Consider the following 26,464-nt stretch of genomic DNA (forward strand, 5'->3'; position numbering starts at 1 on the left):
TCTGCCTCCTGCTGGACAGAAATGTGGACCACAGCTGCGAAAGAAACTTTCATTTCGAAACACTTAACTTTTTCACGAATAGTTACATGAGACATACTATGGCAGAAATAGAACTACCGTGGTATTCATTTTTAAACAGTTACTGTATATCTCATCGCACACTTCACTAAGGTAACACTGAAATTATATCCTTTACACCTAGCTTGGAAATAAACATGGCAGTGCTACTGAAAATAGTGTTTTCTGTGTATTGCTATTTGGTAAAGTAGAAAAAGTGTCTTTAGAACTGCTCAGGGCCAAAACATAGGACAGACACAAATCTTGTTATAAAGCAGTCAAGATCTGCTTCAGCATTATTTGCAGTGTTTAGTCTTCACTCTTGTGTACCGAAAAGAGCAGTCAATAGCAAGCTTTCTTATCTGTGCTCTGGCACAAAGTATCTTTTTGAAGAATATACAAATATCAGCAATATTAAACCCCTTAAACTGAAAAAGTGCAACTTATGAACTGTAATCAAGTCAATTACGGGCACATGTGCTTATTCACCATGCTTCTCATGTACAACAGTCTCACATATTCTGAAAACATCCCTTTATTGTGCATGAATATAAACTGAAGGAACTCTTTTCCAGTTATCCATACAACCTATCCATTAGAATAAATAAGGGGTTCCATTAAAAGTGATGGGGGAGGGGGGGAGCGTCCAGAAGATCATGGATACAGTATATTACTTTACAAATAAAGTGACTCCCATACAAAACAGCATCAAGATTGATATTCTAAGATAGCACAGGCATGTTGATTTGTCCAACTGCCTTCACCAGGAGGAAAACAAGCAAATTCCAATGATGCTCTTTACAGAATCTTTTGTAAGATTGAGTTGGCCACATCTAAAGAGTCATCTTTCACCAACACAATATCATAGCAGTCCATATATTTCTCCAGCAATTCTTCAACCTAGGTTTTAGAATGCAAAGAAAAACCCAAATGTCAGAAAAAGTCAAACACCAAGAAACATACTACAATTTGCCAAGTCAACACCGTTTTAAAAGGAAAGTGGCGATATCTGTTTTTTTCTTTTACTAAGTAATGTAGGTGGTGTATTCAAAGATGTTTGCAACTAGATTTCAGAACTCTGGAAAGGCCATTAAAGTACAAAGGATTCAACCCTCTTCCCATAATTTTGAGAAGCAAAATATAATTTGCTACCCTGAATACATATTGCACACAAAAGCTATTTAGCACATATGTAAGTCAGGTTGAAACATTGCTATATTTTGTAAAAACAAAAAACCTTACTTAAATACAATGCAATCTATGGCTTTTATATTACAACCATACTAGGAGTCAATGAGGTATGAAATGTGGCTGCTGAACTTAGGCTAGGTTATGAGTTAATAAGGATCTCTAAGGAGTACATAAGTAAAAATAAGTATCAGGGTTGATCAATATATTTATGTACAGTCAACGACCATTTCCGTTCCCGCCCCCCATGTGCATCAGTGGAGCACATATAACCACACCTTGCCCCTGTTCTGCCCTTTTAGCGATGTTTTGTGACATTTTCAGCCACTTCTGGGTTCAGTGCTGTGTGCAATCATGTGTCTTTTGGACACATGTTAATAAGTTGCCTGTACAAATAATTCTTTTTGTTCTTTATTATGGGTTAATAATGGACTGGTTCAAACAAATCATTCCATAAAACCTTTCTTTCAGCTGCTACACACTTAATTCCGTTGTCAGATTTCTATTCTCTATGATATTCTATAAGACAAACAATGTCCTTGAATACTACATAGGGAACGCTGTCACTAGGAAGGCCCACCCCAAACCAACATTGTCTGTGTCTTGGTGTCAGGCAAATACCTTCTTGTTTCTTGGGTATTTGAGAAGGACCAATGATTGGATGCTTGACTGTTTTAAGTATGCTTATGTAATTTTATTATTTAGTTTTACTTTCGCTGTAAATTGCTTTAGGATCTTTTGTAGCAGGAAGCAGTACATTTAACAGTCCTAACCTATTCTCCGGGTTTCGAACGTTTTTCGGAACCTGAATGTTCGACGTGGCTTCCACTTGAGTGCAAGAAGCTCTTGCAAGCAATTGGAAGCCACGCCTTGGTTGTCGGACGTTTCGGAAGTCAATAGGTGTTCTGGAACGGATTATGTTCGACATCCGAGGTTTGACTGTATTAAGCTTCTACCCTTGGAACACATTCTGTGTTAGAAAATGGTAGAAAGGTAAAGGGACCCCTGACCATTAGGTCCAGTCGTGGCCGACTCTGGGGTTGCGGCGCTCATCTCGCTTTATTGGCCAATTACAGCTTCCAGGTCATGTAGCCAGCATGACTAAGCAGCTTCTGGCGAACCAGAGCAGTGCATGGAAATGCCGTTTACCTTCCCGCTGGAGCGGTGCCTATTTATCTACTTGCACTTTGATGTGCTTTTGAACTGCTAGGTTGGCAGGAGCAGGGACCGAGCAACGGGAGATCACCCCGTCACGGGGATTTGAACCGCCAACCTTCTGATTGGCAAGCCCTAGGCTCTGTGGTTTAACCCACAGCGCCACCCGCGTCCCACTAGAAAAAGGTATACCTGACCATAAAATCTAATATTATGGACATTATGCTTATCAAAGAGACAAAGACTTACCTTATCGTTGAGATACCCAATCTTAAGAATATGCTCAACATTTGACACTCCATCTGCCATAGTTAAATCTCCTTGAGAATCTCCAAGCAGTATGATGTTGCTGTTGTCCTTTAACTGTTTGAAGTACTCTGTATTTTTCAAGGCACCATCATGTTTGTTGTAAACATGAATCAGTTCCCCTTTAAATCCTTTTAATACACCCTGTTAAACATGACATTAGTTAGTTCTCAGAATGGTCTTAGCAAATTAACAAGTGTCCCTTCTGTGTCTCTTTAGAATGTTTCCAAGAGGCTTTATTCTTTCAACCAACTTCAATTATATGATGCTTATCATAGTGAGAATAATGCTTTATTCAAAGGAAACTCATTCATTCACTCTAGGAAACCTTGTGTCCCCTCCCATTTTGAATCTAGTCTAATATTTAGTCTAATATCCAGAGCAGACACACTGAACTCAACAGACTTAAGTTACTTAATTGATTCTAACCAATCTACTCTGTACACCCAATACATTTTTAAAAAATACTTGAAAATTAATACTTTGACCCTGGCTCAGTGGTATACAAGCAGCCCAAGGTGTTACACGGTTGATCATGTGACCCCATCAGCAGTTTGGCTGATGCATTCTGCACCAACTGAAGCTTCTGGACCAGACCTACTGATTGGCTTTAATATAGGAAATGCCCATTTTAATGCTCGAGTCGGAAGCTACTTCCTTAGTAGTACAGGATGTGTTGCAATGAATTAACAGTATGCATTTGATATGTTTATACCTACATTCTCATCAAAATCCATGAAGTTGGAAACTACTTTGACGTTGGGATGGTAGACACCGGCTTGATGAATGACTTCTTCTAAAATGTCTCCAATTCCAGCAGAAAATATGAATACGGGAATATTATGTTCATGGAGTTTATCAAAGAAATTCTCATACCCTTCTCTGTAAAAGCAGATTTGTTTTTTAAGAAAAGGAACTAAAGTGTGATACTATTACACTTTTTATTGCAAAAATAGAAATTTAACATATCCTCCCCCGAAAATATCTATGAAATAGGCAAGATGCTGGTGCATTTTTTTTCTTTAATGGAAAGTTTATTTATCTATGGTTCCAAAATCTAAAACATTTTATCGAAGATGATGTTTTGCATTAAAATCAATAAAAATATTAAGAAAAATGCTTTAACAAATATCTGTTCTCTCTTGAGCAACATGTCCTTCAGGTCATTCTGCTTTGCAAACGTAAAACAGTTTGCTTCTCAAAAAGCAAGGGTGTAGCAGGAATTCCTGCTGCACCTTATCTGTAAAAATGACAAGATAGGGAATTTTTAAAAAATTAACTCGCTTGTGCAACATCTACTTTCCTATTCCTCAGGCTAGAGGGCATGAAGATAAGTAAAGGTTGCATGTCAGATCCTTGTACTTCAACCTAATAGATGTATGGATAGAGAAGAGAGGAAACTCAAGCATTCTGCTTAAGTAGTGCAAGGAAGGGGAGACACTAGCCTGCTAATCCAATCTGTTTTTAAAAATTGGAGAGCACATATGGGCATGTAACAGCTTTCCATTTCTGTAATCCCCAATGAAGAAACCCCTTCCTAAAATCTAATATTATGCCACATTTACAAAACTAAAGAAATGGAGTACTAGGTTCTTACTTACTTCAGCATAACATCAGACTCCCTCACAATTTCAGCAAGTTTGTGCTTTTGTAATCCTTGTTCAATAAGCAAAGCATGTGATTTGTTGTACCTAAAATAAACACCAAAAACATGTTATACGTGTTCAAGTAGGGTAAAAATACACACTCTCTTAGGAATGTTTCAAGTTAGGGTTGCTGACTTTTTTAGGCACTTTTGGAATTCTGAGAACCACAGGCACTACAGATATTTTGATAAAATAGCCAAAGCAAAACAAACAATTTGCCAGCCCAATCTTTAATGTAATAAAGTGAAATCTGTAGCATAATATCCTAAAGTCCTAGGTGTGAAGTATTTAATTTTTATTATTTAATTTCCATGCTTTTTTCTTCACACAAATGCCCACAAAGCAGGTTACAACATGACAGCAAAAAATGCAAATCAATATATCATTATAACAACAGTCTACAGTGGAACCTTGGTTCTCGAATGCCTTGGTACTCGAACATTTCGGCTCCTGAATGCCGAAAACCCGGAAGTAAGATACGGCTGTCGGCTATTGTTTCTGGGGTGCCAATCGGAAGCCACGCCTTGGTTTCCAAATGTTTCGGAAGTCGAACGGACTTCCGGAATGGATTATGTTCGAGAACCAAGGTACCGCTGTATATGCTAACTCATTTGAAAACATAACACAGAAATCCAAATAATTTATTTTGATAAGGACATTGCAACATTTTCAATTCTCTATAGAATCAATCATTAAAACATATCAATCACTATCAAGTGGTTAGACTATATAATCTTGAGTCATATAAACATATGCAATCAGATATTAACAATAATATAACCAGCTTCAAGGACACTGAAATAGTACTATATCAAATGGTATCAAAACCAACAAAATGCATAAAATAAAGTGTTTTAGAGAGCTTCCCTAATGCTACTTCAATTGACTGCTAAACAATTAACTACACTAAAAGCAACTGCATGAATTCCCACCCTCACCCCCCAATGTTCATCCATCTATTTCAGCTTTTTCAATTTTTCTCCTCCTTTAACATGTCTAAACTGAATTTTTGCATAGGACTACACAGTAGGCCACACATGGCCTTTGTGCCATAAGTTCTCCATCACATATCTAAAGAGCCATTTAAGCTGCACACTATTTCCCCTTTTCCTGATCACAAATTCTTGAACAGCACTGGAAGATTTTTATGCCTTTAATTTTGACAACTGCTATCAGAAAGAAGGGTGTTGGAAACTCCATGGCAAAAGATAACTCAGGCAACCCTTTTGAAAGAAATCTAACTACTAGATTTTGCCTTTTGTACATAATGGTACACTCTAATTGGCTGCTATTGTTTTACCAAAACAATGAATGTTTACTCATGCAATATTGTTTTGGAATTCATTTTAAATTCATTTTATATTTTGGAATTCATTTTAAATTTTGAGTGTAAAATATGGAAGTGAGCTTCAGTAATCAAGTCAATCTAACAATTGAGATGTAAAAGTTTGCTATAATATTAACCATTACAGAAAACTTACCACTCAACCATGTAAGGATACTTCTCTTCAATTGTAAGACTTGGATCAATTTCAATAGCATAATACATTTCTTTCAACTGGTACAACTGAAAAAAAGAAAAGTTCAAACATTCTGCATATGTTGTACTGCATGATGACAACTTCTGTGCTTTGATCAAATAATTTGCTACTTTAATCCTTGTATATTTCCTGTTAACATTTCCTGGTTTTGGATGCCCTGCACAATGGAGGATTGCTGCTGCTGCTGTGCTAAAGCTTTTCAGTAAAAAGATCAGGAAATATTCACCCTCCACATTAAAAATCTATTTCAGTTAAGGACTTTTGCTTTATGGCTCAAAAACCCATCAACAAAGCAACAATAAGAAATAAAAGTTGGCATATTGATTGGACCCAATGCCATCAAGGAATCCAGTGGATCTTGGGATTCTCATTGTGTTTTTCTGCCGAAAGTCTCAAACGAGAAAGAACTTGAGTCATCCCATCGGTGGTACTTCCACCCACCGGTACTTTTGGCAGGCAAAACAGAGTTCTGTGCCAGAGCGGTGATGCAGGATCACATCATGGGTGAAGACCAGTGGAACTGCTTTGGGATGAGTGGAAGAAAACCACCACTGCATCATGTGCAACATACCAAGGGTTTGGAATTCACTGTGGCATAAACCGTTGTGTACTGAAGTCCACCATCAGATGCAGAAAATGTTATTTTCACTTGGGAGTGTAACACAATTTGAGAAAAGAGAAAAAAGTGGGGCCAACAGAGCACACTTGTGAAATAATTTGATATTAAGCTTGAGTGGAATAATCCTTTACAAGTGTTGTACTGTAAGTGGCCACAACAAGGGGCAAATAAGTAATTTTTAGGATTACCTTTTTGCGACATTCCTCTGTTATAAGTTTGCAGTTGTCAATGATGTCTGAAAGATGTACAGAATGTTATTAGAACAGTGCAAGATTCTAGCTTGCCCTAAATCAGTGCAATATTTTAACCTGTTTAAAAAAACCTAACAATGCTATTTGTTTTAGAAGTTATAAAGCAATTATTAAAATCAGTGTGTTAAAAAGAGCTACAGACATCAAAGCATCTCCTTTTGAAAACCATTAAGTCCAACTTATTTCATTAAAGGAGGATCTTCCACCCCATATTTGCATAATATGCATACACAGAGTTTTTATGAATGAGGTGTAATAAATTGCAAGGGAAGAAAAACATTACTAAGGTTACTGCAGGGGAGAGAGAGCGGACTTCTTAGGCTCAAATACTTACTATCACCTTGTATTATAATTCTAATATCTACTTAAATATACAACAGACCATATTTAATGCTCCAGCTCCACTGCTGCAATGAACTTCCCCACCTGTAATAGACTTACTCTTCCTTTGTTTTCCCTCTAGCCCTTGAGGGTCTTCAAAATTTATTTCAGAGGAATGGGGAGCCCTCTGGAGTAGATTTCAGAAGAGGAAATGGAAGCACCACACCCAGAGCATTGGATACAATCCATAAATTCTAGAGAGGCCTATTCAGAAATTTCAATGAGTTCAATGGAGCTTTCTACCGGGTGAGTAGATAGATGTTTGCAGCCTATCTCATAAACAATAAATAGTACTTACTATGACATGTTGGACATCTTTTGCCATTGTGGGAAAATCTACTCAGTGTCATATCAAAGTCTGTAATTATCTGTAAAAGGCAGATGAAACAAATTATAAATCACGAACACAAATGTTAAATGCCTAGAATTTAAGCGAGGGACAAAGTTTAAAAAATATACATTGAATGGCTCATAGTGTAAAAGTATGAGGAAAAGTGTGTGTGAACCTTGAGTTCCCGTGCTCCTCTGGAAAGGTTGCAAGAAGGAATTTGGAACTTTTTGCTGCCATGTTTGACTAACCACAGCTTAGCACAATATCAGCACCAGGACAAACTGAGGTTAGTTTTAACTATGGTTTACAAAAACAAGCAAACTTCAAATCATGAGTTGCGAAGGTGGATTGTTTTAGTAAACCATTTTTTAGATTAAACACAATTTAGGGTTCAGATGTAATACGAAGCTGCAGTTAGTCTAAACTAGAGGTAAAATATTTTATCCTCCTCATGGTCATGCAGAGGGCAGAGGGCCTTCTCAGTAGTGGTGCCTCCCAGCAGATGTCAAGGCAATAAGCAACTATCTTACTTTTAAAAGACATCTGAAAACAGCCCTGTTTAGGAAAGTTTTTAATGGTTAATGCTGTATTGTGTTTTTAATATTCGGTTGGGAGCTGCCCAGAGTGGCTGGGGAAACCCAGTCAGATGGGCAGGGTATAAATCTACTATTACTATTATTAAAAGGGGTGGAGGGGGGAGCGTATAAGTCTAGGATCACCCCTATAATGCAAGCAAATGTAGCCAATATCAGTGCATCAACATTATTAATCAAAAAGTCATTACTAAAAATGATGCAATCATACACCTGAGTTGTGATGAGCATTTTACTAAGAATATTTAAACAAATTCCACAACTATATGGATTTAGTAAATGTCTCTGTTTGTGTGTGTGTATATATATATATAGAGAGAGAGAGAGAGCGATTTTGACTTTGTTAAACAATAGTTGAATGATGGTTAATTTCTACAAATGTGTTTTAGTCTTCACCTGAAGTTTCGCAGCTCCTCCTTTGATGAGACCACAGATAATTTCTTCCACCCTTTCTGGGTCCCTGATATGGACCGTTTTCTTCTGAAATTCTGGCATCTAGAAAACGTGAACAAGAGGTAGATATTAATTTTATCAAATAGAGCATTTCACAAGTTCTGTGGATTTCAGGCTTATAGGATAAAATACAATACGCTTAGTCAACATTCATACAAATCTTTATCAAAACATCTTTACATTTATTCACAAAACTCTTTACTTTCGACTGTAATTATAAGCACTTTGCAACTGGTGAGGATATGAAGCACAAAGTCACTACTGCTGTTACCATGTTGTTAGATACAAACTCAATAAATGCGTTGTATAGTGGCAGGCCTCAAAGCTTTATCATAGTTTTCGAAGATGCATGCACTGGCAAGAAAGAAGTTATATCAAGTTTCAACTCCGATCTCATATTCGCACCTACCCTAGGATTCTGATCCCCATAGGCCACACAGCATCCGCAGTGATCTATAGAGTCCCTGACAGACCAGGTAGCACATTTGGAAGAAGTCACAGAGTCAACATAGGTAGTGCAGACTGCAGACGGTAATGATTTGCATAACTCAAAGCCTAAAGCTTATAGGCAGGGCTCTTGTGCATAACATGGGAAAGACTAGAAGAAGCAAGTAGGCTTTGCAGATCTCCCCCAAAGCAGCAACTCACCTGGGGGATATCTTTTGATCAAACCACATTATTTTCAGTGGACAAAGCAACCAAACCTTCTCTTGTCCTATCACCAATGTAATCAACATAGCTAGGGAAGAACTACTACCAAGAGATAAGAGCTGGAACAGTCTAATTACATCATGGCAACATCCTTTCAGGAAGGATGACAAGCTTCCTGTCTCTCAAAGAATGGAATCCATTTGCTTAATGACTCAGTTTTAAATATGTATATACTTATGACAGTATGCGTGTTGCTGACATAGCTATGAAGGTATCTTGGTTGAGGCATGCTATTCTTGCTAAGCTACATACAGAAGTAAAATCCGACACAGAAGCTACTGGGCACAAAACTTTGCCCCTCTATAGTTGACGTTGGGTGCCTTCACTGCACTTTTTTTGGTGTCTGCTGAAAACATTTTTGTTTAGCCAAGGCTAGCCAGACATGTGGAAGCTATCATTCATTTTAATCTGATTTTAGCTGTTTTCATTTTTTAATGTTCTAAATACTTGCTCTAAGTGCTTTGGCTGATAATGTTATTGTTTCATTGCTTTGAGGCTTTACTACAAGCAAGTGGTATATAAATCTTAAAGAGGACGGAATCTGTATTTGTTGAAAATCCTCTAGGAGGGTCACAAGTGAGTTGTGTTTTGTCTGTTTTGTCACAATAAGCTAAAATCTACTTATCTGGTTGATAAGCTATTGCTCAGTAACAGAGACAACAAGCCCTATTATTTTTTAACCTTAATAGCATATACCAGTGGGAACCCAAACTGGAATATGCATATATCAATATTTAATTGATCCTAATTTTAAAAAATGATGACACAGATACAGTGTTAACAGTGGGATGGTGCTTCATGTAAACATCATGCAAATTTACTTAGTTATTTTCTATTTTTTGTTTATTAAGGAAAAATAAAATTGTTTGCCAGAAAAATAATCCATAAAGACTAGTTTATTTATGAATATTGCATTATGAAAATCACCTAAGGAAGGTAGTACTGATATAAGAAGCTGCACAAACATGGTATAAAAAGCAAAATAACTGGAAGGCTTGGGAAGCTAAGGTAGAATTTACACACATATAAAAACATTGTGAAAATGCTTTTGTTAAAAACGTTTTGAAAAAAATATACTGAATTTGCCATTAGCTCACCATCGCCATCTAGTGTCACATTTGTATAATGTACTTTACAACACACTTAAAATGTTTTATTTGCAGCTGTATAGCTGAGTTGTAAGTACAAAGGAGAAATAACACTAAGTTCCAATGCAAGCTTTAGGATCGAAAGTACTTGATCTTTCGGTTGGGGAAATTAGTTTTAAAAGAAAATGCAGAAGATGGACCTTATGGTTTTAACCTACAATTTTAATGAACTAAGCTTCTGCCCTATTTCATTGCTTTCACTACATTTTTCTATATTTCTGACAATATAGAGCATACTTAGGTGAACAAACTCTGAGGAAAATTACTAAGTACTTTATTAGGCACTCATATATACTTATTGTCCGCTGAAAGTAGAAAAGTTCTTTATACTCAATCAATCCCCAGACATGTCAACTTTGAATAAGTCTAAGCAAATTTAGGGTTCCTTTCGGTGCGACATTAAGCCAATATGGTCTGCCACAAAGCTCTAACATAAGATTTAGTAGTACCACAAGAATGCTGTCATAAACAAAGCTCTACTTTGTTAATAATTACTTGAGGTACTTGCAGCCCTCTGGTTAACTACAGTTATACAGGACACATGGAACCGCTAGTTAAAGATTGCAGATAGTGGGGCCCAGAAAGGCTAGTAAGAATAAGGTTATCTGGACCGTAAGTTTCTTATGTCTTCATATCACTGATCTCTATGCATCCCAATATTAAAGAATTTTATTTTCCTAAAACTGCCCTTAACTGATTAAAAAAGCAATCCAATGCTCATCCCAAGTAAGTGTGTATTAGAACAGCACAGTTTGTTTTGCTGATAAATACAGATAATACATTCTGAATTATGTGATTTAATGTTTAAGATAAATTTCTCATTCAGAAATATTTCAGATACTTAGCTCAGCTATCTCTTTCAACAAAGCAAACCTGGCTGCTGATAGGAGAACCTGCTATCTGATGGAACGGATTTGTCCATCTGTTCAAAGAGTGACAGTGGGGCCATGTCTTTCAGTGCGAATTACATGGTGCTAAAATTGTATACCCATAAAATACTATGCATGTTGAAGAACAGTAGTTGCAAATATAATATTAAGTACAATTATCTAAGTTTAAAATATTGTCAGCGACAGTTATTCATTACACTGTTTTGGAAACACCTTGAAACAAGACTCCTAAGAACGGCAAACAACAGATCAGTGTCTTTATAAACAGATAGCCATGTAAGCCTACTCTACTGGTATATAAAGTCCCCACAGCATTGCCAAGTCTGTTTATCAGTGTTTATTTAAAGTAAAGAGCTACTTTACGACCTTCTGAAAAAACAAGCTAACTTAATTTCTATTCTACATTAACTATTTCAGTTTTGGTAGAACTTCTTATCAGCAAGAGCTTTATTGCCTTTTTCCTTCTAAAAGATATGAATTAAAACATTCTACATACAAACTACACACAGCTTAGGAAATGTGGCAAGGATTAATTATGAAAAGTAACAATCAGCTGCATTTATGGCGTGAGGCATAGTTAATATAAATGTGGCAACAAATTAAGATTTATGCAGTTTCAAAAATTTGTGCTGTAATTTTGGAGTTCTGTGCTGCCTTTGTGTTGCAAAGAATGGGACTGGATTGTGTCCCCTGCTATATAGGCTGCTGGGAGCTTTTCTCACTACCTTTAGTGGTACATAATTGGAGGAGGGGAGTCCCCTATAAGCAATGAGTTCCTTGGGGCAGAACTGCTGCAGGCCCTCTGTAGTGTAGGGGACAGTGGACCTCAGCAACCAAAGTGAGAGTTTTGCAGCTAAAGGCAGCAAGGCATTCTCCCCTTGCTTATAATAGAAAGTGTGATAGAGCTGGATAGTTTTTGATCACTCATCTGCCACATGATGCCCTGGCTAGGAATAGGATCAGGTTACAAGACAGTAACCTCAGAAAAAAATGGGATGGGTCTTAGTTTCAAATATAAATGTTTGGGATCAGACTAAGTTTCAAAAAAATAAAATAAAAAATAGCCAGTATTCCAAGCTTTGAACAGCTTTGTAATCCAGACACTGTATTCTTCAACCCTGAGTATGCAGGTGTTGTCAGACTCTACAATACACATCGACCTGGACCACTGGCTAAAATACTTGCAGATTATGGGAGTTATAGGGATATAGGGAGGGATGTATGTTACTATTTGTGTTGTCTACTTAAGAAAAATAACTTATTAAGGTAAGAAATTAAAGTTTTCTGCAGTGATGGTAATAGTTAAGTGAGAAAGAACTATCAGCTCTCCCAGGTTTAGTCTACAAAACTTTTAATGACAATTACTACAGCACATTAAAAGCACAGAGCTTTAGCTGTTTAAGAAGCATACCTGATGGTGTCATTTATCTCATTCTTGAACTAAAACATACACAAACATGTTATAAACTTCTGCTGCCTGCATGTTACTGATACACTAACAGACACACACATTTTGCTACTACTACTAAATTCTTTTCAACTGATGGCATGATGCAATGGATGGAAATGCACTTCACACCCAAGAATAACAAAGTGGTTGCATGCAAACTAAGCTTAATAAATCTAGAAGGTCTTGATGTATATAGATGAAGCAACACGTAAAAAATCATATCAGTAAAGGATGTTTGCTACAGTCTTACTCAGAACATTTTTTGATGCTAGAAAACTCTCTACACTTGAAGTCATTTTGAACTTTGGATCTGCAACACTTACAAAATGAAAAATAAGTGTTGAAGTCTGGACTGTGCTTACTTTTGGACAACAGAGTTGTCAGGAGTTTTCCTTTTTTTTTTTTAAAGGGGTAGTACCTGTGTGCTGAGTTTAGGGCACTCTTGCTTCTTCTGTTCTTGATGCTTTCCTACTGCAACAGCACAGGTGACAAGCAGACTCCAGAGATGCAGGGCTTGCATACAGGCTGCCAACAAAAACCAAGCAAACCGCTTAAGAAATGGTCTGCCACATTATTCAACGGTCAGTATTGTGTGTATAAACAAAGTATACACAGAGATTAATCTGGATAATTCCAGATTTATTCATATACATTCCGATCTATAAACAGATTTCAACAGTCTGGGTCAACCCACAAATCCATGCATTTGTTCTATTCATAGTTAAAAATGCTAAAAGAGCAATCCTGAGCATGTTTACTGAGAAACAAGTTGCACTGTGTACAATGGAGATTACTTCAAGGTAAGCATGCAGAGGATTACAATCTAAAATGACAATTTTATGCATATATACCAGGGAGTAAGCCCTGCTAAACACACTTCTCAGTAAACATGGACAGAATTGAATTGCATGATGTTTAGAATTTGCAGCAAACTATCAAAATAAGATAAACCTGCACAAAGCTGGCAATACTGGCTCAAAAGCCAAAGTTCTGTTTACAACTTACCGGAGGAGCTTGCTGAGGCAGCTGCAGCAGCCAAAAGAAAATTCTTCCAGCTAAGTAAACACTAATATAGCAGCACAAGGTACAGCTGAGGGCGTTTCCAAAAGCAGCCTGACTAATCCCTGAGCAAAAAACCCGAGCCCTGTGACGTACGTTAGGAAGGCACGGCATAACAATCCAGCCTGCCAGATTTACAGATGATCAGATGGGAAAGCAACAACAGAACCCCAGAACCTCAACAATCAGGCAGTTCTGACTGATCAGCAGGCAAATTAGGACTGCTGTAACAAGAGCAAAGCGCTTATGTGGAAAGCAAATCCTATTTTATTATTTTAAAGAATTCGAGCCATGTATTATCAACATGCTGCTGAGACTTATTGGAGTAAACAATATTTCTGTCTTATGATGCCTAAGTCACCCAGAGCATTCACAGATGAGGTAAACTATGATACGTACTTCTAAATGTTTTAATTAGAGTCATGAGGCAGAAGTCAATAAGGTTGATTGGTTTGAATATGGAAGACAGAAGAAGGCCTAATTGGCTTTCGACAGATACAAAACAAATGGGAACATTTCTAGGGTTAGGGCAATGTTCTCCAGATGTTGGGGCTCCAGATGTTGTTGGATTACAACTGCTCTCATACCCACGCAATTTAGCCAGTGGTCAGAGATGACATGAGTTGTGGTCCAACATTGCTTGGGGACCCAGGGTTGAAAACCATTGGCATTAGAGAACCACCTCCTCATTGTAAACATTTTATATTATAAAAAATAAAAAGGTAGTCTTGAGTTTTGACAGCAGCAGTGTAAAGTTCCTGTATTCTTATGTCAAATATTTCCTACATGGCCTGGGATCCTGACTGTGCCCTCCACCTACTAAAACTAAATAGGAATTACCGGTGGTTCATTTTTAATTGTGTGGTCAGCAGCATAAAATATGTAAAAACTGCTCCTCATGATGTGAAGTTTGAATAGGGGTGTTAATTATGCCTTTTCCATAAAAGCAGAAGAGGTATACACCTCTGTAATCAAGTATGTTATAACAGTAAATTGAGAAGCACCATGTCAACCTATTGTTCTGTATTCATCGTCACTATATCCTGTGGTTTTTCTACTGTTTTTAAAGGCAATATTGAATATGTACAACTTGTTAACTGAATTAAAGATGACCAAATTATTTTAATTGTTATCTAATTTAAATAGAATATTTATTCTCAAAGACAGTTAAATTATTTTTGTATGGGGATTTGCCCATATACTATTATTAGTATTTCTGCCACAATGAAGGAGAAAAATTTCTCCAAAGTGTGGAATCAATTTTTTTATCAAGAACAAAATACATTCTACAAAGCCAGTGTCTTTTTCAATATTAAAGTCTACAGCTGTTCAATTGTCTGCTCCAAGAATAGTGAGAGGCAGAGACATAAGGATCAAATCAGGGGTGTCCCTGACAGGAATACTTGAGAAATATACTGGTTTTATAATTTATCTGCAGGAATGCTTTAGCTGAAACATGGCACAGAGGTTCTTCTGAAAAGAATGCAGCTTGCTCATGGCAAGGTTTTAACAGACATCCATATATAGCCTGTAAGATGTCTAACATTGTGTGTATATTAGTTTCCTTAAAGTAACACTTATTAAAGTTTTTCAAGAGTGTCAAATTAAGGCTGTGTCAGCTGCGAGGAATGATAAAACCACATGACACAAAGCTGGACAGGAACCAAAGAATTTCACAGTATAATGGAGTTTACAATTCTATCAGCACAACATACTAATACTGTGATGGGGGGGGGGGGAATTCCTTAATGCCACACACTGAATAGGGAAAAGTGAATACTTAAGAAACTGAGGTCAGGGTAGATTGAGGGTAAAGGTTAAAATGCTTAAGAAGTTACTGTTTCTTGGCCAATATGGCCAGTAAGAGATAATACTAGGAGTTTCCATTTGAATATTTTCCACAGCAAGGGAAAGTTACTGGAAAAACCTACAGCAACGCATCACACCCCTTATTTGAAAGTCTGTTGTTATTTTGAAGTAATTTTTACTAAAGCTGACCACTATTAAAACTGCTTTAAACTAGGTTGTGAGACTTTAGCAAAGACTCTGCCTCTACTGTATATCAAATAATTTCAGAACCATACAGATCCACAAATCTGCAGAATAATATTTATTATGATGCAATATATATGGAAAGCTAAATCAAATTTTTTGTCAAGGCTTCAACCAGAAACCTCATGGTGACCTATCTGGCACTGTGTGCACTCAGGCTGAAAACCCCTCTTTAAGCACAGCAAATGAACCTTGGTGTGCAAGCATCAGCACCTGAAGGGGCAAGCAATATAATGCCACTGAGTTGACCAGATCTGGTGTAGTATTAAGAGTTTGGCTTTCTGCCTTGCCCAGGCATCTTCAGTATCTTCTACCCTATTGCACTTCAGGCTTCATCACAGCACCTCTCTCTCACTGAATTATTTGTAACCTTGTGGGCCCACCTAGGCAATCCTCTTTGGCTCAAAACAAGAAGTCAAGATAGGCATATTTCTCCAACCACCTTGTCTATATCCTAAGCCTGCAACAATGGAAACAGATCCTATAAGACTGGAGCAGATGGTGCTCTGGTCACTTCTACAACTGCATCAAGGACAGTGTCTAAGTCAGAGTAAATATGAGCAATTTTATGCTCAAAGTGCCCAGCAAACGTTTTGCAGCAGGCCTTCAAAGGTTCCAGCATATCATCCCCAGGAACTAGATGCAATAGCTCCATCAGCACTAAAAACCCCCCCTTCTATTGGACAACTGCTCAAGGATTAAAAGGCTGGGAAGATTGTTTTGCTGCCTGATAACATGCTCTTCCATGTCTCCAGTAGTAGTTGCTATGAGACTGTTATCACCTGCGTTGTAGCTACCATTCTGTTTGTTTTATTGCCCACAGTCCTCTATTAAATGACAACGTTAGCTAGGCAGGGGAGGGTGCTTGAGAGAGATGGTGTCAACAGCCTTTTCCATCTCACCATACCATTGTGATACCAGCAGCCATGTCAAAAGGAAAACCCCAAAACATCCAGGAATCCATCATATTCCATAAATATCTGGTGGCAGACTTAATGGTCCATCACCTCTGCAGAGAGGGTGTCAATCCAAATTTATGAGAAATTGGTCTAGTTGTAATGACAGGTTTATAGAACCCCTACCATTTCAGACATCAAACCTGCTACTCAGTCAAAAATACTAGGTCAAGAGTGTGTCCGACAATATGTGTTGGGCAGGAAACATTGAAAGAGCTCTATGATTGTCACAGCAGCCATGAAGTTCCAAGCAGATCACCCTAAGGTGGCCCAGGTGTAAGTATTGTCCCAGTGAAATGTCCTGGGGGTTTCCAACACAATGTCTGAGATCAGCTCATCCTGTCCAGGAAAGGAAACTGACGGGCAGTGGGGTCACTAGATCACCAACAGAATTCTTATATGTCTCTCTAGCCCAACACCAAATACAAACTCTCAAACCCAGCTCACATAAAAACTAGTCCCTAGTGAAGGAGGTGTCAGTAACAACCCTTCCCTGGCCCTCTAGTCCATATTGGTACTGACAAAGCTGAAATACATCAACAGCTCTCACTTTATCATGGATATATATTTTTATTGTGATTTGAAATGACATTCAAAAGCAGCACCACATGACCAGAGTACAAATCAACAACACAACCCTAAATCCTCTGGCTTGGGGGAGGACCTGAAGAGGAGACTCACCACTTTTGCTTGACTGGCTTGTCCAATGTACACAAAGTCAGCACTTGTTGGGGTTAAAGCTAAAGCATTCTGTGTAAAACTGACTTATGTAGTAACGAAGGAGAAAATTCTCCTTTTCTTTTTTTGTCTAAATCAATTTTTTTAACTAGCATAAGTATGTGAACTTTAGCTAACACCTTTTCAGTAGAGAAACAATGTTTGGAATCAGTATCTTGGTACACTGAGTGAATGTAAGGACAGAACTTATAGATAATAACCATGACAACCAATACTCTGGTACACTAGAGGCAAGAAAGACATCAGCTATGTGGAATGATCTCACTTTATCATGTTATTGAATAAAGAATGAAATTAACAAGGTAGAACAGCTAATGGATAAGATAATTAATCAAAAGAAGGACACTGAAGAATAACTGTATTTAACCATGGATATTCAGAGGAACTCAAAACTCCTGATTTGCTTAGATTTGATGAAGTGGGTTGTAACAGCTATAGAATGTTTTATTTTAACTATATGATCTCTCCCCTTAGTATTCCATGCAGGCTTTCATAGAAAGGCCCTTCTACCTGGCCAGCAAAAGGAAGTCAAGAAACTGGTGGCATGTAACAAAGGGGAAAAACTCTTTTTCGTGTTTGTTGCTGTCCTGCTGCTGCCATTGCTTCTTACCTCCTCTTGTAGGCATTTCTACAGCTACCCTCCTGCCAACTTAGCAGTTTGAAAGCACGCCAGTGCAAGTAGATAAATAGGCACCACTGTGGCGGGAAGGTAAACGGCATTTCCATGCACTTTGGTTTCTGTCACAGTGTTCTGTTGTGCAAGAAGTACTTTAGTCATGCTGGCCACATGGCCCACATGGCTTTTGTCTGTGGACAAAAGCCGGCTCCCTCGGCGTAAAAGTGAGATGAGCGCTGCAACCCCATAGTCGCCTTTGACTGGACTTAACCATCCTGGGGTCCTTTACCTCACCTTTACCTTTTACACCTACCCACCTGCTCTTATACAATGCCGGCAACAACAAGACCAAGGATGTGTGTGCACAAGCATGCACACACATATTTTAAAATCTGCAAACCTAGACTGGAAATAAGCAGATAAAAACATTGACCCCATCACAGTTCTGATGGCATTTTCCAATTTATCCTAGTTATTTTATTTGGAGAATTGGTAACAACTTGGAGAAGAAAATAAGCACACTCTCTACCTTGGACAGCAACCACAAGAACATGAAAAGTACAAATTATTACAGGAGTAAGGATACTTTGTAAGGATTAACTATGTTCTGGACCATAAACAAAACTCGAAGGGTGATATACAACTATGTTATACGCAAAGTAAACATTGAACTCAATGGACTTTGCGAAAGGAATTGGCAAGATCAAGGCTAAAGTGCCTCAGCAAAAATCTAAATCTCAACACTTATAAAATATGTTCAGTATCAAACAAAATAGCAATTTATATTCAAATTCATACATTGTTTTTGTAAAAATACTTAGAAATTTTCTTATAATTGAGCAGAATACAAATTTTGTTAAATAAATATAAACAAATAAATTTATATTTAACAACCCTATGCTTAATTGCTCATTATTTCAATATGTGTGCACTGAGTTAGACTACCGCTTGATATCAACCCAAAACAACCCTAGATCAAAACAAACAAAATCCAGTTATATGCCTAGAATATATTATTCCAAGAATAACTGAAGTGAAATGTTTGGACAGTATTATCGTGTGTAAGTAAACACACACACACACACAATTTGCTTATCCCATCTAGTTTTCATATTATATATATTTTTTTGCAAAATTTCTTTGGGATAACACTGAACTGCTATGAATCAAGAAAAATGAACATAAAAGCTATATTTCTTATAAAGAAATCAATTCTGTGTAACAGCTTCAGGGCAAATTAAACACAAAAAACATTTCAAAACAAAGTTAAACATAACTAGTGAGTTTTTCATGCCCATAGCTCAACTAACACTGCAAATAACTGTACAGCTGCAGAAGTCAGCAAACATGGGAATAAGTGCTGGGATACTAGGATCTACATTCATCCAACAAAATGACCTTTCTCACTTGTGACTCAAATTGCAACTATTAGTCAGCACATTTGTGATAACTATCAAGATGCTAGGAAGAATCAGTTTACAGAGAAACTAGGACAGGGCAAAGGGTGCCATTAGCCTCCTACAGCAATTTTATTCCAAGGCTTTCTAAAGCTGCACTCCTACATTTTTTACCAGAAATGAAGTTTCACTGAATTTAAGGGCCTTGCTTCTGGTCATACATATTTAGGACTGAGTTTACAAAACCTGTATTATTTCAAAACTAGCACAAAGTTAAAAATTTACTGGGTTAAATTCTATTTCTAAAAAAACCACACACCATAGGTCCAATTCTTCCTTTAATGGTGTTAAGTTAAATCCTGCACAAAGAACCTTGTACTTATTTAAGAAAAGAACAAACAAATCTGATATGTCCAGGCTTTCCTTTTCCTATGCTAATCGGAAAAACGTCCAACAGAACATTATTTGGGTTAAAACTCCAAAGAGCAGAAAGATTAAGCAAAGAAATGACTAGCCAGCTATATTAGGGTTGCCATATGCCCAGGTGTTCCCGGACATTTCCTCTTTTTTGGGGAGGGCAACATGCCCATTCGGGCGGTTTTTTACATTTTATATGAAATGTCTGGGTTGGGGGAGTTATTTTTAATTGGTTTGATTGATTGATTGATTGATTGAGGGGCATGTGCATGCTCGGTAGGGTGCTGTGCCCCGGAAGCAGAAGTGCTGCAGCGACTGCGAGGTCTGGAGCAAAGATCAGGTAGGAGCTGTGGTCCTGCCTCCACTGCTAGCCTGCCACCAGCATCGCTGCCAGGCCTACATGCCTTTCCCCCCAGCTCGGGCTGGCCGTGGCATGCAGAGCTGTTCTGCACGGCGAAGCCGCTGCCAGCCCAAGCTGGGAAAGAGGCGTGCGGGCCTGGCAGCGGCGGTGCTGCTGCCTCCACCAGGAAGAACTTTCTGACAGTAAGAACAGTTTTTAAGCATAGGTTCAATGGCCATCTGTCATAGATGCTTTCGTTGAGATTCCTGCATTGGGGTCCCTTTCAACTACCATTCTACGATTCTATGAAGGCTCCCTGTCACTGGCATACAGTATTGCGAACGTGGGCTATTATAAAGACTTCCTTCCTTGCAAATTCAGCCAACTCAGAATTCTGCTGCTCATCTTTTGCCAAGGAATGAATATAGGGAGTGCATGTGCTCAGTCAACTACACTGGTTGCTCATTTGCTTACAGGTAGACTCCAAGTACTGATCTATAAAGCTAGGCTCAGTATTCTTTAGGAAATATATTTCTTGTTTAAGCATGCATTGAGTCTGAGACTAGAAACCTAAGGAATTTAGCCTGTGCACTATCACTTAACTCTGGATAGGGAGGGAACTGCAGGGAAGCCTCCTTGCCCCAAGAGGCCAAAACAGGTCAGAAAACACTCCCTAAACCTCATAAAAGCAAACAGACCAGCCATCTACATTTATCTGCAGTTTGTTAACTTATCTGGTTTTATGTTTAACAAATCAAAAAATATTCATTTCAACGGTGTTATGCTGATATTTTGTTAAATTGTTGAAATGCTGTAATTCTATTATTTAACTGTTTTCCTAAATTAGTATGGATTTCAGTGGGTTTATACATTTTGATATTATTCTCTGTTTGGTAACTTTAAGCCATAGTTTTCCACAGAAAGAAACAATTATTAATGTTCAGCTGAAACTGAATGAAATGGTTTTGCTGACTGTAGCCAGCCTTTGTGATCTCATCTGTACCTCCGCTGCAGAAGGGCTGAGTTTAAATATTAATTATTATATTAATGCTACTGTTCATTGTTGTTTTATAGTTTTATTTGCTTCCTAACTTGTCATTAGTATAACAGATATAGGCCCTTTATAAATATTAATGAATGCAGTGCCCATATACTTGCATAAGTATATATAGTTTGAAACCAAAGCTATTGGCCTGATTTGATTCTTGCTTTTTCTCCATTTAAAATAAACAGAATTTGAGGCAATGGTGTTCAGTCCACAGAATAACAGAACTGTGCTTGTTTATCACAACAGTCTGCAGTCACAATCTCTAGGCACGAAAGTCCTTCAGCACTAACAAAAATTATCCCATTCTGGCTTCATAATATGGCAGCATTTACTTCTTCCAAACCCTTGTTCAGCTTTTTAAACAATTATAATCCTAATCACACAAAACAATGGTTATGTCTGGATGTTATGCTAAACAAAGGTTTACTGCAGGAGTAGGAAACCTCTGGAATTGGGGCCAAATGACCGCAGGCCATACCCCTCCCTGACCCCACTTCACACCCTTCATGGGTGTTTTGCATAGCTGGAATGTATCCTTGACCTTCAATAATTCCTCTTGCTTACCAGAACGCAGGTGTGTGTGTGTAAAAACAACTGACTTGTGTGGCATGAATGCAGCGTACCATACAAAGCGTCACATCATTACCTTACTCACATTAAACTACCCTGGAAGGTTGTCCATGGCAAAATGTGGTTCTCAGGCTGAAAAGTGTCTCCTACCCCTGGTTTAAGCATGTTGTCAATGAACCTACTTGAGGTGTGGGCTTATATGCTTCCCCTTCTCTCTCTTTTTTAAACTGTTTTTAAAATACAACTTTATTGAATAATACAATCAAATTTCCAGATATATCTGCAAAAACACAATTATTTACGTATTTGCCAAACATACACTGTGAAATGGATAAAAGATAAGAAAAAACGAAAAAAGGAAAGGAAAGAAAGAAAAAGGAAAATGCTGTTTTCCATAAACAGTAATTCCATACATACATTATAAAACAAAAATCTTAATTAAAATATCTTAAAAGACTTCCACCGCCTAAACCACACTTCTTTTGTTATTTATGCTTCCCCTTCTCGTTTCAGGGCTGCCACGAGGAATTCAAAAGCTTTACTTCTCTTTCTCATTAGTCACAATTTCGAGTTTCAGCCAAACTGTAAACTGTGGATTATGTTGAACGATGGTTAAAGTTGGCTCGTTTTAAACAAACAAAAGTTTACATAAATGAAGGTTTGTTGGTCCAGAATACATATGACAAATCATGGTTAAGTAAAAACTTCTGAAGTTCTCCTTCTGATTGTCTGAGAGGGACACATGAACCAAGACTCACCCTAGCTCTTTCACATTACACTAAACTATGTTTTAGTGTGCTGTTCAAACATGGAGAAAGGTTGAGAATGCCTAATGAGGCATCAGAATTGACAAAACAAAGTTACAGATGTTGCTACACCATCAGGGGTCAGGGCACCCAGACTCGGTGTGCCAACAGACAGAAAACGAAAACAGCTACAAATCACAATTTGAATGTATGTTTGAAACACTCTGGTTTCCGCCATGGTGTTCTGTTGCTCCAGAAGTGGTTTAGTCATGCTGGCCACATGACCCAGAAAGCTGTCTGTGGACAAACGCCGGTTCCCTTTGCCTGAAAGCGAGATGAGCACCACAATCCCATAGTTGTCTTTAACTGGACTTAACCATCCAGGGGTCCCTTACCTTTACTGAAATCTTAAACTATAGTGTGGGATCAAAATCATGTTTAACACTAGCTAATCTTTGGCATGGTGTCTGAACTGAGTCACAGTTAGAAGTAAGGCCCACTAAAATAATCATGAATACTACTAAGTTGTATGTCTTCCTACTCTTATTCCTCATTTCATCTACCTGGAAATAGCAGTGTTACTACTTACTGACTTCCCGAAGAATTGTGAAGTTTAAGGAAACAGTGCACAATTGTGATCCCTTTTAAGGAAAGTCGTATGTTTTTTTCTAACATTATGACTTTGTTCCATGCCTATGCCAGCATATTCTTTGTGTTCCATCATGACATCACTGTTTCTATAGGAACCAGTCTACTAATATGGGAAAACAAACAAGCTTCAGAAGCACACACAGATAAGCCAATGTAATATATACATTATTGATTATTCCATTTCTGAACTACTATAGAAATTTGCCTCTTTAGAAACTAAGTAGTACATACACAATTCAAGCACAGAAGAAGGCTGAGGGTATTCCTATATTTACTACCAGAGTACAGTGGTACCTCGGGTTATGAACTTAATTTGTTCCTGGAGGTCCATTCTTAACCCGAAACTGTTCTTAACCTGAGGTGCGCTTTCGCTAATGGGGCCTCCTGCTGCTGCCATGCTGCTGGCGTGCGATTTCCATTCTCATCCTGGGGCAAAGTTCGCAACCTGGAGCAACTACTTCCAGGTTAGTGGAGTTTGTAACCTGAAGCGTTTGTAACCTGAGGTACCACTGTATTATAATGCCTGCATAATAATGAAACCAAGCAGGCACAGAGCAAATAGAACAAATAAATAGGGAGACCCAATAAAAGCTATAATCTATACTGTGGATGCTTCAATGTCTGCAATTATATTTTCTTCTGTAGAATCAAACTGGTAACAGCATACTTATTTAACAACATCAAGGAATAGAATGCACAAATTATATTTTGGCTACAATTGTGGATTTTGTGATATTGTCAGAGATGGGCTGCGTTAGGTCTTGTTAGAGGCTTGATACAGCTTAAACCTCATCTCCTTGGAGTCTCTCAGTGGTGGGTGGCTGCTTTTCATTTTTTGCAGGACAGCAGTAAGGGAGGGGGGAGAAGCAAAAGGAATAGCATAGATTTGGAAAGAAAAGCTATTTAGAAAATGAAGCATTGCCTCAGTGTAGGACATACAGCAACAACTGACAGGGAACACTTTCTGGGATGTAACGCAGAGGCGAGCCAAGAAAGAAATGGGTACTGAGGCAGGAAGAAAGGGAGCTCAACAATGAGAAGAATCTCAGTCCTCCTATATTAGGAGTCATGGACTCACCAAAACCCCTCTGAAAGTTTGGGAGCTTTGATGGCACTCATAAATTGGATGCTCACATCTCTGGGGGAGAGATTACAGAACAAGGAGGACCCTACAAATATAGAAATTTGGAGAATACAAAAAGGTCATGCATTAAAATTTGGCAGTGTGGTGCTGTTGCTGTTCAGGGTTCCAGGCTACCTGCCATGCTTTTTTCCAGGAAAACCTACTCTATTCCTGGTTTTCTGAGCCCCCCCCCCCCAGTTGGCTAGTGGTTTGGACCTACATGCAGGCTCTGCTGCTCTCATACGGCTGTCCCCCCCCCCCCATTTTTTCCTCTCCTGTTGCCCAGAGCTTGCTGATACCTCCCCCTGCAAGGATGATGCCATTTCGGCTACAAAGGTTTGACACACAGTTACTTCTCATCACTGAAGTTTGGTTGCAACAACTTTCTTTCTTTCCTTCCTCATCACAAATCTTCAAAGAAATACCAGCTCCCATCAAGTGTGCAAATGTATGTCTTTCTGATTATTTTAGAGTATTAAAAAAAATCATGGGTCCCCCACCAGCCAGTCCTTTCAATGCAAATTTACAGGTGGAGCTTTCCACAGTCATTAACCTGAAGGACAGAATTAATTAACTGTGGATGAATTAAACCAGGGTGAAGGAAGAACATGTTTTGCCCTCAAATTCCATATGGGATACTTAGAAAGTCTTATGTGCAACCCAGGGCAATCCACATTAGGCGGAGACTGCAATTCATGAACATTCACTAAGGAGTACATTTGAATTATTCATGCACAGAGCTGGGCTGCACCAACTTTGCTTAGAAGCGAGCCTTGCCAGCTTCAATAAACTTCATTCCCTAAGAAAGTGAGTACAAGATTATGGACAGATCCTATGCACACTAGCTCACAAGCAACTCCAACTCTGATCATGGAACTTACTTCCAAATAAATGCTTGTAAAGGTTATATCCAGATACTTTTGAACCATTATCATTCTATGGCTTTTTAAACGGGGGGGGGGGGGGATATTTGTTTGTTTTGTTTTGGTTTTACTACATTTTCTGAATTCTCATTTTGTATTTCTCTGTTGTGAACCACCCTGAAATCTTCGGGTGATGGGCGGTATGCACATTTAATAAATAATGTCAAGGATAATAATAATAATAATAATAAGGCCCAAGAAGCTCCACTAATTTCCATGTGGCCAGCAGATAACCAAATAAACTGACGCCTAAGCATGGCCAGTCCAGCAAGTGTCCACGAATTGAGTTTGACGGGAGACCAATTATTTGTTTATTTCAGAAAACTTATACACCGCTTGATTGCGAGAAGGGGTGGGGGGGAACGAAAACCGAAAAGCAACCGCTCGAAGCGCTGCACCTGCAGCGGGGCTTTACTCCCGAGTAAACAGCGCCTCGGCAGCGCGCTCCTACCATCTCTATAATCTTGGTCTTCCTGCCCGTCTTCTTCTTTATGGTGAAGATGTACTGGGCCAGGACCACCCCGCCGACCAGGGCGCACACGCTGGCGCTGGCCACCGCTCCCATCCTGGCCACGGCGCTCTTGTCCATGGCGGCAGAAACCTCTCGCCACGCTCCGGCCTCGCGGGGTGAGGGGGAAACCCAGAGGGAGAAGAAGCCTTACGTTCAGGTCGCGGAGGCGGGCAAGAGCCCCGCACTGCCTCACGCCGGTCTTCCTCTCAGCCGCTCGCCTTCCTCTCCCTCTCCGTCGGCGGCGAGAGCGGGCGGGCGAGCGCGCATGCGCCACCGCCAACCGCCGACTTGAGCGGCCGTTGGCTCCACGCGCTCTCTCTTGACAGTTGAGGCGGGAGAAACCATTCCGACTTACGGGACGGGGGTGGTGGCCCTCTTTTCTCTCTCTCCTCCGCGAGACAAAAGGCCGGCAATTAGAAGAGGAGGTTGTGGAGGGAGGTTGGTCCTTTTACGCCGCTAGGCGGGACAGGGGACGGACACGGACGCTGGGCGCTTCCTCTCCTCCTAATAGTACAGTCCAACCGAAGGCTCGCAGAGACTACATCCCCCAGCATGCTTTGCGTCTCCTAGAACGCAGCTGCCGTGCAGTTTCTGCTC

At 38.9% G+C, this 26,464-nt stretch overlaps 1 protein-coding gene across 6 annotated transcripts; it reads right to left on the reverse strand.

Annotated features, from left to right (window-relative positions):
- Nucleotides 1–574: 574 nt before the first annotated feature.
- Nucleotides 575–26,393, reverse strand: NT5C3A (5'-nucleotidase, cytosolic IIIA). 6 transcript variants are annotated; one of them, XM_083706389.1, is made up of 10 exons: nucleotides 26,019–26,393; nucleotides 13,139–13,245; nucleotides 8,465–8,563; nucleotides 7,443–7,512; nucleotides 6,701–6,747; nucleotides 5,834–5,919; nucleotides 4,308–4,397; nucleotides 3,426–3,588; nucleotides 2,650–2,850; nucleotides 575–957 (listed from the first exon to the last, which is right to left on the reverse strand). In XM_083706389.1, exons 2-10 carry the CDS (start codon nucleotides 13,238–13,240, stop codon nucleotides 856–858), a joined length of 960 nt encoding a protein of 319 aa, XP_083562515.1. In that variant the 5' UTR covers nucleotides 13,241–13,245; nucleotides 26,019–26,393; the 3' UTR covers nucleotides 575–855. The 6 variants fall into 6 exon arrangements, with proteins under 6 accessions (XP_083562515.1, XP_083562513.1, XP_083562517.1 ...); XM_083706387.1 differs by having other exon boundaries at nucleotides 25,808–26,386; XM_083706391.1 differs by having other exon boundaries at nucleotides 25,834–26,085.
- Between the last annotated feature and the right edge of the window lie 71 nt (nucleotides 26,394–26,464).

The sequence above is a fragment of the Podarcis gaigeae genome (genome assembly GCF_964106915.1).
Source record: "Podarcis gaigeae genome assembly, chromosome: 12".
Taxonomy (NCBI): domain Eukaryota; kingdom Metazoa; phylum Chordata; class Lepidosauria; order Squamata; family Lacertidae; genus Podarcis; species Podarcis gaigeae.